The following is a 13,482-nucleotide window of genomic DNA, read 5'->3' as shown; positions in this document are numbered from 1 at the left end:
TGAGGTGTTCCACTACCTAGAGGCGTGAGGCGTAGTTTAGAATGTAAGAGGCGTAAGCCTCCTTAAGAGAAAAGGGGTCAAGAGGAAGGGGGAGGAACAAGAGGAAGGGGGGATCTCATTTTCTCTTTATTTTTAATAAAAATCTTTTATATTAAGAAGAATAAAGGTGCATAGCACTAGTTAAAAGGGGGGGTGTCTTGTTGAAGTGGAAGCGAAGCTTGCTCGTCGGAGCGGAGCAAGACCCCCCCTAACACAAAAAAAATGACTGCATTGAAAAGGGGGAGGGGTTTGGGGGGCTTTTCCCCCCAGCCGAAGGGGCCGGGGGTAGACCACTTTCTTTGCCCTTATTTTTTCTTCCCTTCCCTTTTCTTTCCTTTCCTTTCCTTTTTTTTTTTCTTTTCTTTCTTTCTTTTTCTTTCCCTTCCCTTTATTTTCTTTTCCTTTCCTTTCCTTTTTCTTTTTTCTTTTTTTTTTTCCTGTGTTTTTGTATGAGGTGTGCATGAGGTGCATGAGGCATACACCTCTAGCATGAAAAGAAGAGAGGAGAGGAAGAGAAGAGAAGAGGAGAGAAGAAGAATGAAAAGAAGGGAGCAGTTTTTTTCTATTCTGCCACCCAGATTTTGTATTTATAGGTTTCTATCATAAAGCAACTTACAAAGACCACTATACCCCTACTGACTAAGACTCTACTTAACAGAATATAACAATAACTAATGTAGACCCAAACTGATAAAATAAAGAAATAACTTAAAGAAATAACTACTACACTGTTTCTTTATAACCTCCTCAAGAGTGTCTCGTTAAGCTCAACTTTGATGGTAGCAGTTTAGGCAATCTGGGACCTTCTGGTGTTTGGGGAGTGTGTAGAAATACAGAGGGGTTAATTGTCACCTTATATTCTTGCCCTATAGGAGTAGGGGATTCAGTTAATGCAGAAATTCAAGCAGTGTTACAAGGAGCTGAATTTGCCAAGGAACTGAATTGTGAACAGCTTTTAATTGAAGGTGATTCCAAGCTAGTGATCCAGTGGTTAAAAGAACCAGAAACAAAAGCGTGGTCCTATAAGGGGGCTTTACGAAGATTCAAATGGCTAACTAGTCAGTCCAGTTCCAATGGGAACGAAGATCAGCAAATGGGTTAGCAGACTCACTAGCTAAACAAGGGCTGCATAGGAGTCATATGTTTTGTGCTAAACTGTAATTCTTTGTTTTAATCTGAGGCTGCATCTTGTGGCTCATTTTGGGAACTCTCCGTGTATCTTTTTGCTCCTAATCTTTTAATAAATCATTCATTACTCGTAAAAAATGTAGAAGATGAATGCCTATCAAATGTTACTTAGCAACAAAGGCAACATGTTAGACCCCTTTTGCGTACGTATATAATGTTAAAATTCAAAATAAAGCTGAACTGTGTTAATAGTATATGCTTCAACATAAATGTGTTTGCCAGAGCACATTTTTTTGTTTTATGGAGTTAGACTCTTGGATACATATTAGATCCTGACTCTTCTGTCAGTGTCTATGCAACATTTTTGTTGACTAGTTGCAGTTATGAAGAAATCAAGAGATAAAATTACCATCTAATATTTAGTCTGCTAATGTCAGTTTGAGCATGGTGGAATTTGGGCTTGGATATAGTGATGCTGTAAGCATCCCTATTACAACAATCAAACTCAATGGGGCAAATTACCTCAAATGGAACATCTGACTAGATGTCTATTGGTGGAAGCCCAGGAGGAGTAAATTGGGAGACTTGACAAGCAAGGTGGCTAAGCCTGTTATAGATGATTGCAAGTATGCATGTGTGTTTGATAGATTAGCCTCAAAGTATTTAAATTATAATATATATTAATATGTATTATGTATACTATAATTCTTTATTCATTTGAGGATACAGTTTATTTTTCATATGGAATTTGTATATTTATTTCTTTATTACATATATTTATTTTAATATGAACCATATGCTTTTAAAATTTTATTTGGTATTGTATTTTATTGCTAATAACCTTCTTTTCCTAAATAAAATAACCCATTTACTTAATTTGTATATTTACTTTATTTACATATATTCTAGTGTATTTTCAATATAAACTAATTTATATATTTTTTAAATTCATATTTTTTATCATATACTACCTTGTTGGAACTAAATGGCTTGTAAGTGAGAGTGGATATAATGAGTTTGACAATTTTGATTGTATTAATAAATTTTATTTCATTTATTTTTAGTTTAAATAAAAATCATAAATATCATTTATAGTTCTTAGATGGGTGGGTCTCATTATCATGTGTTATAAGTAGTGAATGGAGATGCTATTCTCACATTTGGTACATTGAGACATAGAATAGCATGTTATGATTATCACATTTAGTAAGAGAAAAACAGTGAGATTTTGGGTTGGGATATATTATGAGAGATTTTTGAGTGTAACCAACTAACTTATAAAGCTTTATTATATTTTGGAGGGTACTGTGTATTAATAAAGTTTTATTATATATATATATATATTATTTTTTTCTCAATTTTAATGATACTTAGATGAGGCCTACACCTCACCTGCCTCTTCTCACAGAAAAGGCAGGTAAGGAAAGGCGGTTTGGCTCTGCCTCACCTCAAGGTCTATGCCTCACTTCCCTTTAAAGCAGCGCTCTAAATTGGAAAAAGAAAATTTTAATGGTAATGTTGTGACTTGTTAATTTTATATAAGTATAACCACTTATTAGTAGGAATATCTTTTCCTGACTTGTAAAAGAAATCTAGGATAAGGTCAAGGGTAATTATTAATAGGCACTAAATCTTGCTCAAGTGTATAAAGGTCAACACTATTCATTAGGGAGAGAAGGTCCTAATGATGTACTACTCATCCCTTCAGGGCTTGTGGAAAGTGGTTGATTATTATGGGAGTATTGGGTGGGACACTGATTCTGATATGGAAATATTCATCAAATTGATAAAAAGGAATAAGGTGTTTGAGTTTCTTCTTTCTTGTAGGGCTAAACCCAGAATATTATATGACTGAACAACAATTGTCAGTTGTGACATTGTTTTTGTCAGGTCTATACTTTAGTTCACGGGGAGGAGAACCATTGGTTTTCTATGAGATACTTCATTGTGTAGTATTCTGCTTTGTCTCCTTCAAGCTGAAACTTGAAAGGTACTTCTGAAAAGGTGGTTTAGGGAGATTTTAAGGAGGAAATGAAGTATGACTACTGTGGGAAACCAAGGTGCACTAAATATTTTTATCGGAAGCTGAATTCAATCCATAATCGAGACTGGCCAGGTTCATGAAAGAAGATGGGAATAGAGAATATATGTAGAGCACAATGTAAAAAAGAAGAGAACTGCTATGTGGACAACATCTATGATACCTGGATATCTATACATGCCTAGCATGCCAGTATTGGATATGGTACTGAATACTGCATGGGTACTTCTAGATGTGCTTTTATTTATTTTTGATAAATGATGGTAATTTTAATATATCATAAATAGGTTCAAGATTGAAAGCTCATACATCACTTGGAGAGGCGCAAGTTGCAGCCTCCAACAAGATACAAGGAAAATAAAAAGCAACACAGATCACAATTGAGCCCAGAAAAGGTCTTCCTTGTTTGCCCCTTGTTTGGCTAACACATCCACCAAAGCATTTGCTGATCTTCCCATAGAAGTAGACATTATTCCTTATCAGCCATTTGAACTTCTTGATTTCATTTTTGTAACATCAAGCAGCATTCTGGGGGTTATTCAGTCAGCTCACCACTACCTTTGAGTCCCCTTCAATAATCAATTGCTATACCTCTATCTGGTTTGCAAAAAGAACCCCTTGTACGGCAGCTAGTAATTCTGTCCTAACAGAATCTCCATGTCCCAGAGGACCACTTCTAAAACAGAGAAGGTTCAGATCAATAGAGAAGAGGGGGAAATAGGATTTTCAGAGAAAGGAATTGTGGTTGTCTCCCAGCCCCTAAGATACTTTTGTTTGATCTAAACATAATTAAAAGTATAGTACCATAGTTACAAGAATGCCCTAAATAGGGTCGCTGCTAGAATAAACAGATAATTGGACCTTAGGCCTATTACAACTAAAAAAAGGAAAGTGAACAGCATCGGCTTGGGCCATCAGTTCAACAGTTAGAAAGGGAAAGAAGGATGCACGAGCTTTTAAACTGCTGCCAAACCTGCTCTGGTACCATATAGTTAATTGACAAGAGAAGAAAAGAGAAAATAGAGAAAAGACAGGTTTGAAAAAGGTTCTAAGTGGTTTGGTGGCACCCACTTAATTATAATATATTAGGATGTTGCAAAGATGGATAAAAAGACAAGTATGCCCTCGGGTACACCGTACACCTAAGTGACATAATACATCATTAGACGCAGCATTACAACACAATTCATTATTGGAGGAGTGTGAATTTATAATCCAGTTATTTATTTCTTTTAGTTGTGTTTGTGAAGTTTCTTTGGTAATTACCATTGGATCATTCTTGAAGATAAACCATCAATTATTGTTGATCTTAATTTAGTAATTTCACAACGTACCAAATTCATGTGTTTGAATCATTTTCTTCAAGGGTCTTTTCTTTCCGACCCCTTACCAAACTCAATATTTGTTTGGGTTATATAATGGGCCTTTTGAGTTTGTTTTCCATCCATACATATATTAGTTGGCATTGAAGTTGAAATTGATTATATCGCCAATAAAAATTATCAATTCACATCCGTCGTTTTGTTAATTATAAGTATTTTTTGATTATATCATCTACTGGTTAGTGCAAAAGTGGTAATCTTGGTGATAAGAAATTCATATGGTTGATGTATATTGTAAATGGGGAGGAATAGTTTTCCATCTGTTTGTCATTTTGTCATGTCTGTGTATATGCATTTTAGTATTTGAGAATTTCTAAAAAGCAGAAATAGTCTTATTATGTAAAATACAATTCCTTTATCCTTCTTCCTGAACAGGTCTTATCTTCCTTGAATGACATATTTGATACTCTTCTTGGAGCATTATCGGATACTTCTGATGAGGTGATTGCTTTTTCCTGGTTTTCTCCTTTATGCATGATCTTGTTTTTGGTTCATATATTTTTTTGATAAGTCTTGTTTTCAGTTCGTCTTAATGTTGGATTAGTTTTTTAAGTTGGTATTTTGCTCTTAGAAGTTTTTTTTTTTTTTTGTCTCTCTGATGTCTGATATTGAGAGAACATTTTGTTTATTGATTGTTAAAAAATGTATACTCACTATGTAATCAAAAAAATAGAGAAAGATTTATAAGTGCATTGATTTTCTAGAATATGATTTTGTTCATTGATTTTCTCCAGTATCACTTACTGAATTAGTTCTAGTCAAATCTTAGCAAAGTATATGGTTTAAAGCTTACTGTTCTCTGGAGTTATTTAAGTTACTTCGTTAATCAAACTCCCCTTTTTCTCATGTGTTGTTTGAGTTATGTAAGTTACTCCCCAAGAACAATAGAAAATAGAAGAACAAACACCAAAAGAACCTAATAGTTCATATCTGATGATAATCAACTCCAGATTTGATTGTTATCAATATGCATCATCAGTCTTCTTATTTCTTATGCCATCTTGTTTTTCTAGTTTAAGAACACTATGATATCTCCAAAAATAAATAAATAAGTAAATAAATAAAAGTTGGGTGGCAAGGGAATCAGTTATAACCTTTCAATGGGTGCAAAGATCAGAAAATGCCATGGCTGATGCTTTTTCTAAACAATGGGCAATAGGGAACAAATGTTTTGGGCTCAGACATAAATTGGCATAAATATGGGGTGCGTGGTTAGTCCAGCCTCAAGCTATGCAAACATTTTATTCTCAGAATTAGTAATAAAAATTTGTTACCTATGAAAAAAACAACAAAAGTAAAAATAATAGGAGTTTTTACAAAATAAATGACAAAATCAGTTATGCTTTTAAAATAATGACAAAAATGGTGAGCAAGAAAGATTTTTAATTTTTTAGGACAACATTGCTCTCAACTAAGAGAATTGTCTGAACACTATTCAACTTCTTACCTTTCGACACCGATGAAATCGACTATCCGTCTCTTGATAGAGGCGGTGGAACAGTGGGACACCCCTCTCCTCTCCAATCTCTCTCTCTCTCCTCACCGATTCTCTCTCTCTCTCTCTCTCTCTCTCTCTCTTCTAATCATTCTATCTCTCCACCCAATCGCCGAAGACGCGGTTCATCTTCTCCATTTGACACAACAGCGGCAGAGGACAATTTTCCTCCTAATCATTCTATCTCTCCACCCATAAGAAGTGATTTGTTTCAAGTCGAAGGGGCTAAAAGGGCTAGGGATAGACCAAAAAGGACTTGGGTAGATGTAGTAAAAAATGATTTAAGCGCCAATAGTGTAACAATGGATATGGCTTTGGAAGAATGAAATGGAAAAATTGGATTTAGGCAGCTAATCCCATATAATTGGGATTACACTTTGATGATGATGATGAAGCTGTAAACATTGCTCAATTATTCTCTCCCAAATTTTCATAGGCACTATAATTAACCCCATGGTAATTATTAAAACTTTATCTTTCACCTTTGTTTTTAAATATAGGCACTATGGTGTTCTTTCTCTTTCTCCATTCATCAGGCATCTTTTTTTTACTTTAATTAAGTAGTTTAGTTAGCCATAAGAAGCCTAACTTTCCTAGACCTTTCAACACTTTTATTGGAATCACAGCAGGTCCTAATGCCATTCCCTTAAGCATCTTATTTAAAACCTCCTTTACTTCATTAATTCTAATTTTATAAAGATACATGTTATTATTGGCACTATTAAGTTACTCCCCCCCCCCCATTAGCACCCTTTACATGTTGTTCATTTAATAAAATTTCAAAATATTTCCATTTTTCATTCCTTTCTCTCATCTTTGCTGGTTTATATATTCCATTTTCTTCCTTTTTAGAGTCTAAATGATGATATGGCTCATCATATGCTTTAAATTTAACTTAACATACTTTCTTTTTAACTTCATTTTTATTGTTTTATATTTTTATAAGTTTTCCCCATTTTTAGTCTTTTGTCAATCTTTATATATGTTCGTTATTATAAAAAATAAAGAACTCAGCTTGGTATGACATCATCATCATCATCAAAGCCTTGTCCCTGACTGTATGAGGTTGCTACTTGAGTCCTGTTGCCATTCCATTCCGTTTAGTGGCATAAGGTGTCATGATGCTTTTGAGAAACTGAAAATGACAGAAATACCTCTGCAACCATAATCTATTAATAAACCAGAAAATAATAATAGAACTAAAATAATAAATAACTGCCAAACAGAAACATATTCAGGAGTTCAGAGGTGCATGTTGTTTTTACATTACTGCTCCATTTGTTCTTGTTATAAATCTAGAGAACTGCAGATTGGATCAGGAATGTTGCTTAAGTTTGTGGTTCTGGTTCAGAGGTGCATGTTGGCTTTCTGTATTTGCATGATCTCAATTCTCGTTATTCTTGGTTCTGTAATGGCATGGTTAACTACAACATTTAAGTGGCATTAAGGATCCATTTTCCAAGGTTTTCCATTTACTGCTTTATCTGCCCATGGCATTTTTCTTATTAAGACAAGTAAGGATACACTCTGTATATTTGTCTCTAACCTTTATTTTGTGCTCAATATATTTCTGTGCTGGCAGCATGAGAAATCTTTGTATAAAATCAAGTTCATATTCTCTTGTTTTATGAGTTTAGTTGTGGTTCTCATAACATGTTTTTCTGCAGCTGTTCCTTAACTAAGGTGTTGTCATTGCGTAGGTAGTGCTCCTTGTGCTTGATGTGCATGCATGCATAGCAAGAGATGCACCTCATTTCCGCCAGCTTGTTGTTTTTCTAATGCACAACTTTCGGGTCAATCACTCGCTTCTTGAAAAGTGAGTTTCTTCCTTTATATTGACAATTCAATTTAATGAGTTCATTCTTGTTTAAAATTGGAAGTGTGTATCTTAGCAATGTTGATGAAAATGTCATGTTTGTGTTTTCCCAGGCGCGGTGCTTTGATAATCCGTAGGCTTTGTGTACTTTTGGATGCTGAACGGGTCTACAGGGAACTCTCTACAATCCTTGAGGGAGAAGATGACTTGGATTTTGCCTCCATTATGGTTCAGGTTTTATAATTTGTAATTATGCTCATATGTCCCTATTGAAAAAAAGAAGAGAAACAAGAGTCCTTGTTGAAGCCAAAATCATGGTTCCTAATGGTTGTATAATACATTTCCTTTTCATTTTCAGGCTCTGAATTTGATTTTACTTACTTCATCTGAGTTGTCTGATTTGCGGGATCTTCTAAAGAAATCACTGGTGAATGCTGCTGGAAAAGATTTATTTCTTTCTTTGTATTCCTCTTGGTGTCATTCTCCAATGGCAACAATAAGTCTTTGCTTATTAGCTCAGGTGTGTATTTTTCCATGGCTATCCAACCCCATCTTTGATTGACTTGTTGAATTTCTGTAATTGTTTGCAATCTTTTTTGTCAGGCTTACCAGCATGCCAGTTGTGTGATTCAGTCATTGGTGGAGGAAGATATAAATGTGAAATTCCTGGTTCAGCTGGACAAGTTGATCCGGTTGCTGGAGACTCCAATCTTTGCTTATCTAAGACTGCAGGTTAGTTGCGTTAGTTGCCAGCTAGGCAGCTGCTAGTTTTTTTCTATAATTGTAGAACTTCAAAAGTTTTTCTCATTCAATGCTTCAGTATCATTGCCATGGTACATAACCAATTTTCTTAGAAGGCAGAGGAATGAGGTGTGGGATTAGGCCGCCTCCTCCTCCTCATTGTCATTATCATCATCATCATCATCTCTCTCTCTCTCAAGAGTTTTAGGTGCTTTAAAACTAAAACATTCTTGAAAATAATTCGGGACATATGTAGATAGATTCTACTGTGAAATAAAACTAATTACAATTCTATTAAATGCTCGCGAAATGTTGCAAGCTCAGCTTGTGAGTTCAGGTGGCACTTGCCTGAGACTAGATTTATTAAGTTGAACTTTGATGGATGCAGTTTAGGCAGTTCTGGTGGTTTAGGACTTGGAGAAGTGTTCAGGGATGGCCATGCCATTATGACATCATCCTCTCTATGTACTCTGAGGCCATAGGACATGGTGAGTCTACAAGGCAAATCTGTTAGCAGTTTTACAAGGATTGGGATTAGCTAATACCCTGAACTATAGGGGTATTAGTGGAGGGAGATTTAAAGGTGGCTGTGGGATGGATCAAGTAACATAGATGGCATTTGGAAGTGTGCACCAATGCTTTAAAACACGGAGGCGTGATGTGAGGCATTCCATTACCTGGAGATGTGAGGCATAGTTCAGAACGTAAGAGGCGTAAGCCTCCCGAACACAAGGAGATGTCTTAAGAGGATTGGGATGAGGAGGAAGAAGGAAGGGGAGGAGGAGGAAGAAGAGGAGGAGGAAGAAGAGGAAGGAGGATGTCATTTTTTTTTTGTCTTTTTGTATGAGGCATACACCTCTAGCATGCCTCATGAACCTGAGGCATATACCTCTATCAATGCCTCTGGCATATGCCTAAGCGTTTTGGGGGCACCTTGCCAGGAGGCATGCCTCCAGGCACATGCTTCCCATGTCTTCTAAAACACTGGTATGGACATATCACGGGAGTAGTGCATAACTTGGATAGGGAGATAAAGACAATTTTCAATTGGGTTCAGAGATAAGCCAACTGTTTAGCTGATGTTTTGGTTAAACAAGGGGTTACAGTCTACAGAATTCAGTTGTATTGGTAATTTATCTCCCAAGTAGACTGCTTGTAAATTGGAATCTAAAGGTCAGTTTTTGATATTATAATTCATTTTTCATCATAAATCAATAAAAATTTCAGTTTGTTACTGATCAAAATCAAAAAATAAAACCTGAAAAGTGTCCAGAAAATGTGAAGTGTTAAGAACAACAAATATAGATCATCAGTTCGTTATTAACCCCTTGTTTGGCTAGATCAATAAATTTCAGTTCGTTATTTCCATATTTTCCATGTTGTTTTTCAACCATCCCACTACTGTCCTTGAATTCCTTTGGCAAATAACTTCTACTGGTTAAGTGCCGTGGCCATTTTCAGCCTTTTGCAATATCACTTCCATTTCAGCTTTCAATTAGGGGTGCAACTTGGGTGAGTTGGGTTGGGTTAAAGGTCAACCCAAGCCCAATCCTAATGGTGCAAACTTCAGGATCGGGCCTCGCCCAACCCAAGGTTAAGCCCAAGTTTATCAACCCAGGCTCAACCTGAGCTTAACCCAACACAACTTGGACTTGGGTTGGGTTAGTCGGGCTTGAGCAGGTTGGTCAGGTTTGAAAGAATTTATGTATATATTTTTACATAGTCATCTTTTATTAGGCTTTATGGCCCAGTTTAAGAGTAGAATTTTTTTTGAAGGTATAAGGTAAAGTATTTCTTTAAGATCAAAAAGCCAAAAATTTAAGAGTATAATTGATTGAAAATATGTTCAAATTTCATTTACAAATGAACATATGCATACTCATATATACATAATTAGAAAATGAGGTATTTTTTTATCAATAAAAGGAGATTATATTAAAATCAAGTTGAAGTATTACAACAATGGGGGAGTTTTCCCCATCTCACAGACTTATATATAATTTATAATGTTGCCCAAAACATTTGGTGCCTAGCTGTCCTTTGTTTAGCCAGATCATCTGCCATCCCATTTGTTGTTCTTTTTAATCATTTAAAGACAACATTAATCTCCCTTGCTATGCTTTCTATTTCCCAAGAAGTATGTCTATATATCCATGGGATTTGAGAGTTGCATTTTGTCCAAGAAATGACCACCTGAGACCCCTTCTACCTCCAAGTTGTGGAAACCAAATTTCTTAGCAAAATTTAAACCATGGAGTAGTCAATGCAGTTCAGCTGTCAATGCAATTACCATCTGCCAGGGGTCCTGAAAACAAAGCTAACACCTTTCCTTCTGTATCTCGGAAGACTCCACCTAATCCAGCTGCAACTTGATTGCCAATATAACTTCCCTCAAAGTTGAGTTTAACAAAGTTGGTTGCTGAGGGTGTCCAGTCCATATTATACATATTGTGTATTTTTATATAAATATAATGTACATATTATATCTTTTTTGGGTGGGCCTGGGTTGGATTGGGCCGGGATCGGGCTACCCAGGGCCTCAACCCAAGTTTATGTCAGGCCTGAGTTTTCTGGTCCAGTCCCAGTCCGTAGTTCGTAGCCTTAAAACTTAGGACCAACCCGTGCAAAAAAACTTGAGTTGGACTTGCACAAGTTGCACCCCTTCTTTCAGTGAATCACCTTGGACTGCTGAGTGGCTAAGCCTGAAAACTACTCTAATGCCTGAAGGGCCTAGGTTCCCTGTGGAGCAGCCATCAAAGTGTAATTTAATTATAGTAAATTCTGCTTCCAATGAATGGCAGGGTTATTCTGAACTCTATCTTTCCATGATGTGAACATTGTAGGTTCTCCTATCTCTTTGCTTTTTTTTTCCTTTTTTTTAATGGTGCGAAGGGACTGCCTTTTGTTAGGCCAGTATTCACTACCCAACCTTTTCTGAATACACTAATTTTCACATACAATTAATAATTCCATTTTGGTTACTCCCCTAAACATTTCTTTCCTATTAATTCCTTGCCTTGCACATGAATTGTCTAGATTGTGTTCTGATCTTGGCACCCATTTAACTGTTGCTTCCAATTCCTTTACTAGGCTGCTTATCTCTCTTAAAGTGTGCCTGTAATTCCTTGTGCCTTGATAGTTATTTCTTAACCATCCTTCCACAACTAGAGAATCTCCTTTCCACTGCTATGTTACTCAAATTTGATCATCCTTCCACAATGCCTTGTGCCTTGTATCTTGATAGTTATTTCTTAAGCCTTGTGGGCAGCCATCAACTCAGCTCTTGTAGAGTCCCCATAGCCTGTGGGACCTGAAAAAAAGAGCTATTTCTTTCTTTTCTTCCTTTTTTTTTTGAAGCCTAAAGAGCTACCTCTTTGTTTTTTTGATAAATAAAAGTTCATTAAGAATTCATTATCAACAAAAAGATAAAGACTGTTACAAGCATCCCAAGGGGAGGTGCAACGTGCAGCCTCACTTTTTAAAAGAAAAAAATAGCACAAAGATTACAATTGGGCCCAATACAACTGATCCCTAGTTACTCCTTGCTTGGATTGAAAGTTAGCAAATGCATTAGCCTCCCTTCCCATCTGTAGAGAAGATGGGCTGAAAGGCCCATAGCCCACAGTTGTGCTTTATATTTTTTATGTTCTGTTCTGTTAATGAGCCTATTAGCATTAGTTTTTTCTTGTTTTAATTAGCTAGCCACCCCACCATGGGCTTACTTGCAATTTTCTGATAATTAGTGATTAACCATTTTAATTAAAAGGATTAGGGAAGGGAGAGAGTGTACGATCAACTCATCTCTTTCATCCCTTTCTCTTCCATTGTTCTCTTTCTCTTCTTCTCCTCTTTTCTGTCTTTTTGCCTCTTCCTTCCTTTTGAATCAGATATTATTTTCTTTATTTGGGATTTCTTTTCTTCTTGGTATCAGAGCAGGCCCCTTTTCCTTTTTTTTTCTCTTTTTCTTAATCCCATAAACAATGTGTATGGAGAACTGAATCAATGATTGATTGAAGAAGATACTCAACCCAGTTGGTAGTGGTTTCTAGGAGAAAGGAGGATTGCTCACTTTTCAAAACATTTTTTTGGAATTTTGCCCGAAACCCTAGACAATTGGAGATTTCTGATTGCGGGTCCCATAGGAGGTTTCACCTTGGTGCTCAGTGGTTGAAGGGGTTCTCCTTTATTTTGTTGAAGATCGATCCAAGCAGAGTTTGGTTCTGGGAAGCCTACAAGGAGCGGCTGCTATTTCTCTGCTTCTCTCGGGTGCTGGGTAAGGTGCAGTTCTATTGTTGGGGATCTGTGAAGGTTGGTACTTGCTGTTTTTCTTTTTTGTCTTCCTTATTTGTCATCTGAAGATTGTTTTGGTATTTTTTGAGGAGGGAGGATGTGTCTGGAGTTGAGAATAAGCTTGGCTTTATAAGCACTCGTAGACTCTTTATTTTCTGTAACCATAGTCAAGCGTGATGGGACTAACTATCTAGCATGGTCACAATCAGTAAAGATACATGTTTGTAGTAGAGGCAAGTGGGGATATATTTCCGGTAGCAAGAAAACACCAAAGGAAGATGACCCATCTCATGAAAAATGGTTGCAAGAGAATTACACTGTTATTGGGTGGTTAGTGAATTTGATGAGTAGAAGATCAAGACTGTAATCAGTCTTGAATCCTAAAAGGTTTTAGGTTTGTAAAACAGAAAAGAAGATGAGAGAAAAGGGAGAGAATAGAAGAGAAGCAAGAGAACACAAGTTGCTGAAAGGAGGGACAAATTCTAACAGATCTGCCGCCGCCACTCTCTTAATATTTATAGGTTTATGTTTAGTACATGATGAAAGGACA

The 13,482-nt window shown here is 36.3% G+C and overlaps 1 protein-coding gene across 1 annotated transcript in view; it reads left to right on the top strand.

Annotated features, from left to right (window-relative positions):
• LOC148863941 (protein VAC14 homolog) overlaps nucleotides 1–13,482 on the top strand; it is a 36,408-nt gene that overhangs the window by 11,442 nt on the left and 11,484 nt on the right. The window contains exons 13-17 of the mRNA XM_088977629.1: nucleotides 4,966–5,031; nucleotides 7,786–7,901; nucleotides 8,015–8,135; nucleotides 8,260–8,421; nucleotides 8,505–8,633. Of these exons, the coding sequence (XP_088833755.1) occupies nucleotides 4,966–5,031; nucleotides 7,786–7,901; nucleotides 8,015–8,135; nucleotides 8,260–8,421; nucleotides 8,505–8,633 (594 nt within the window). The remainder of the gene's footprint in view (nucleotides 1–4,965; nucleotides 5,032–7,785; nucleotides 7,902–8,014; nucleotides 8,136–8,259; nucleotides 8,422–8,504; nucleotides 8,634–13,482) is intronic.

Source organism: Nelumbo lutea, chromosome 3, assembly GCF_056320005.1.
Source record: "Nelumbo lutea isolate HS-2025 chromosome 3, American lotus-T2T, whole genome shotgun sequence".
Lineage (NCBI taxonomy): Eukaryota > Viridiplantae > Streptophyta > Magnoliopsida > Proteales > Nelumbonaceae > Nelumbo > Nelumbo lutea.
This window is presented reverse-complemented; position numbering and strand designations above follow the sequence as displayed.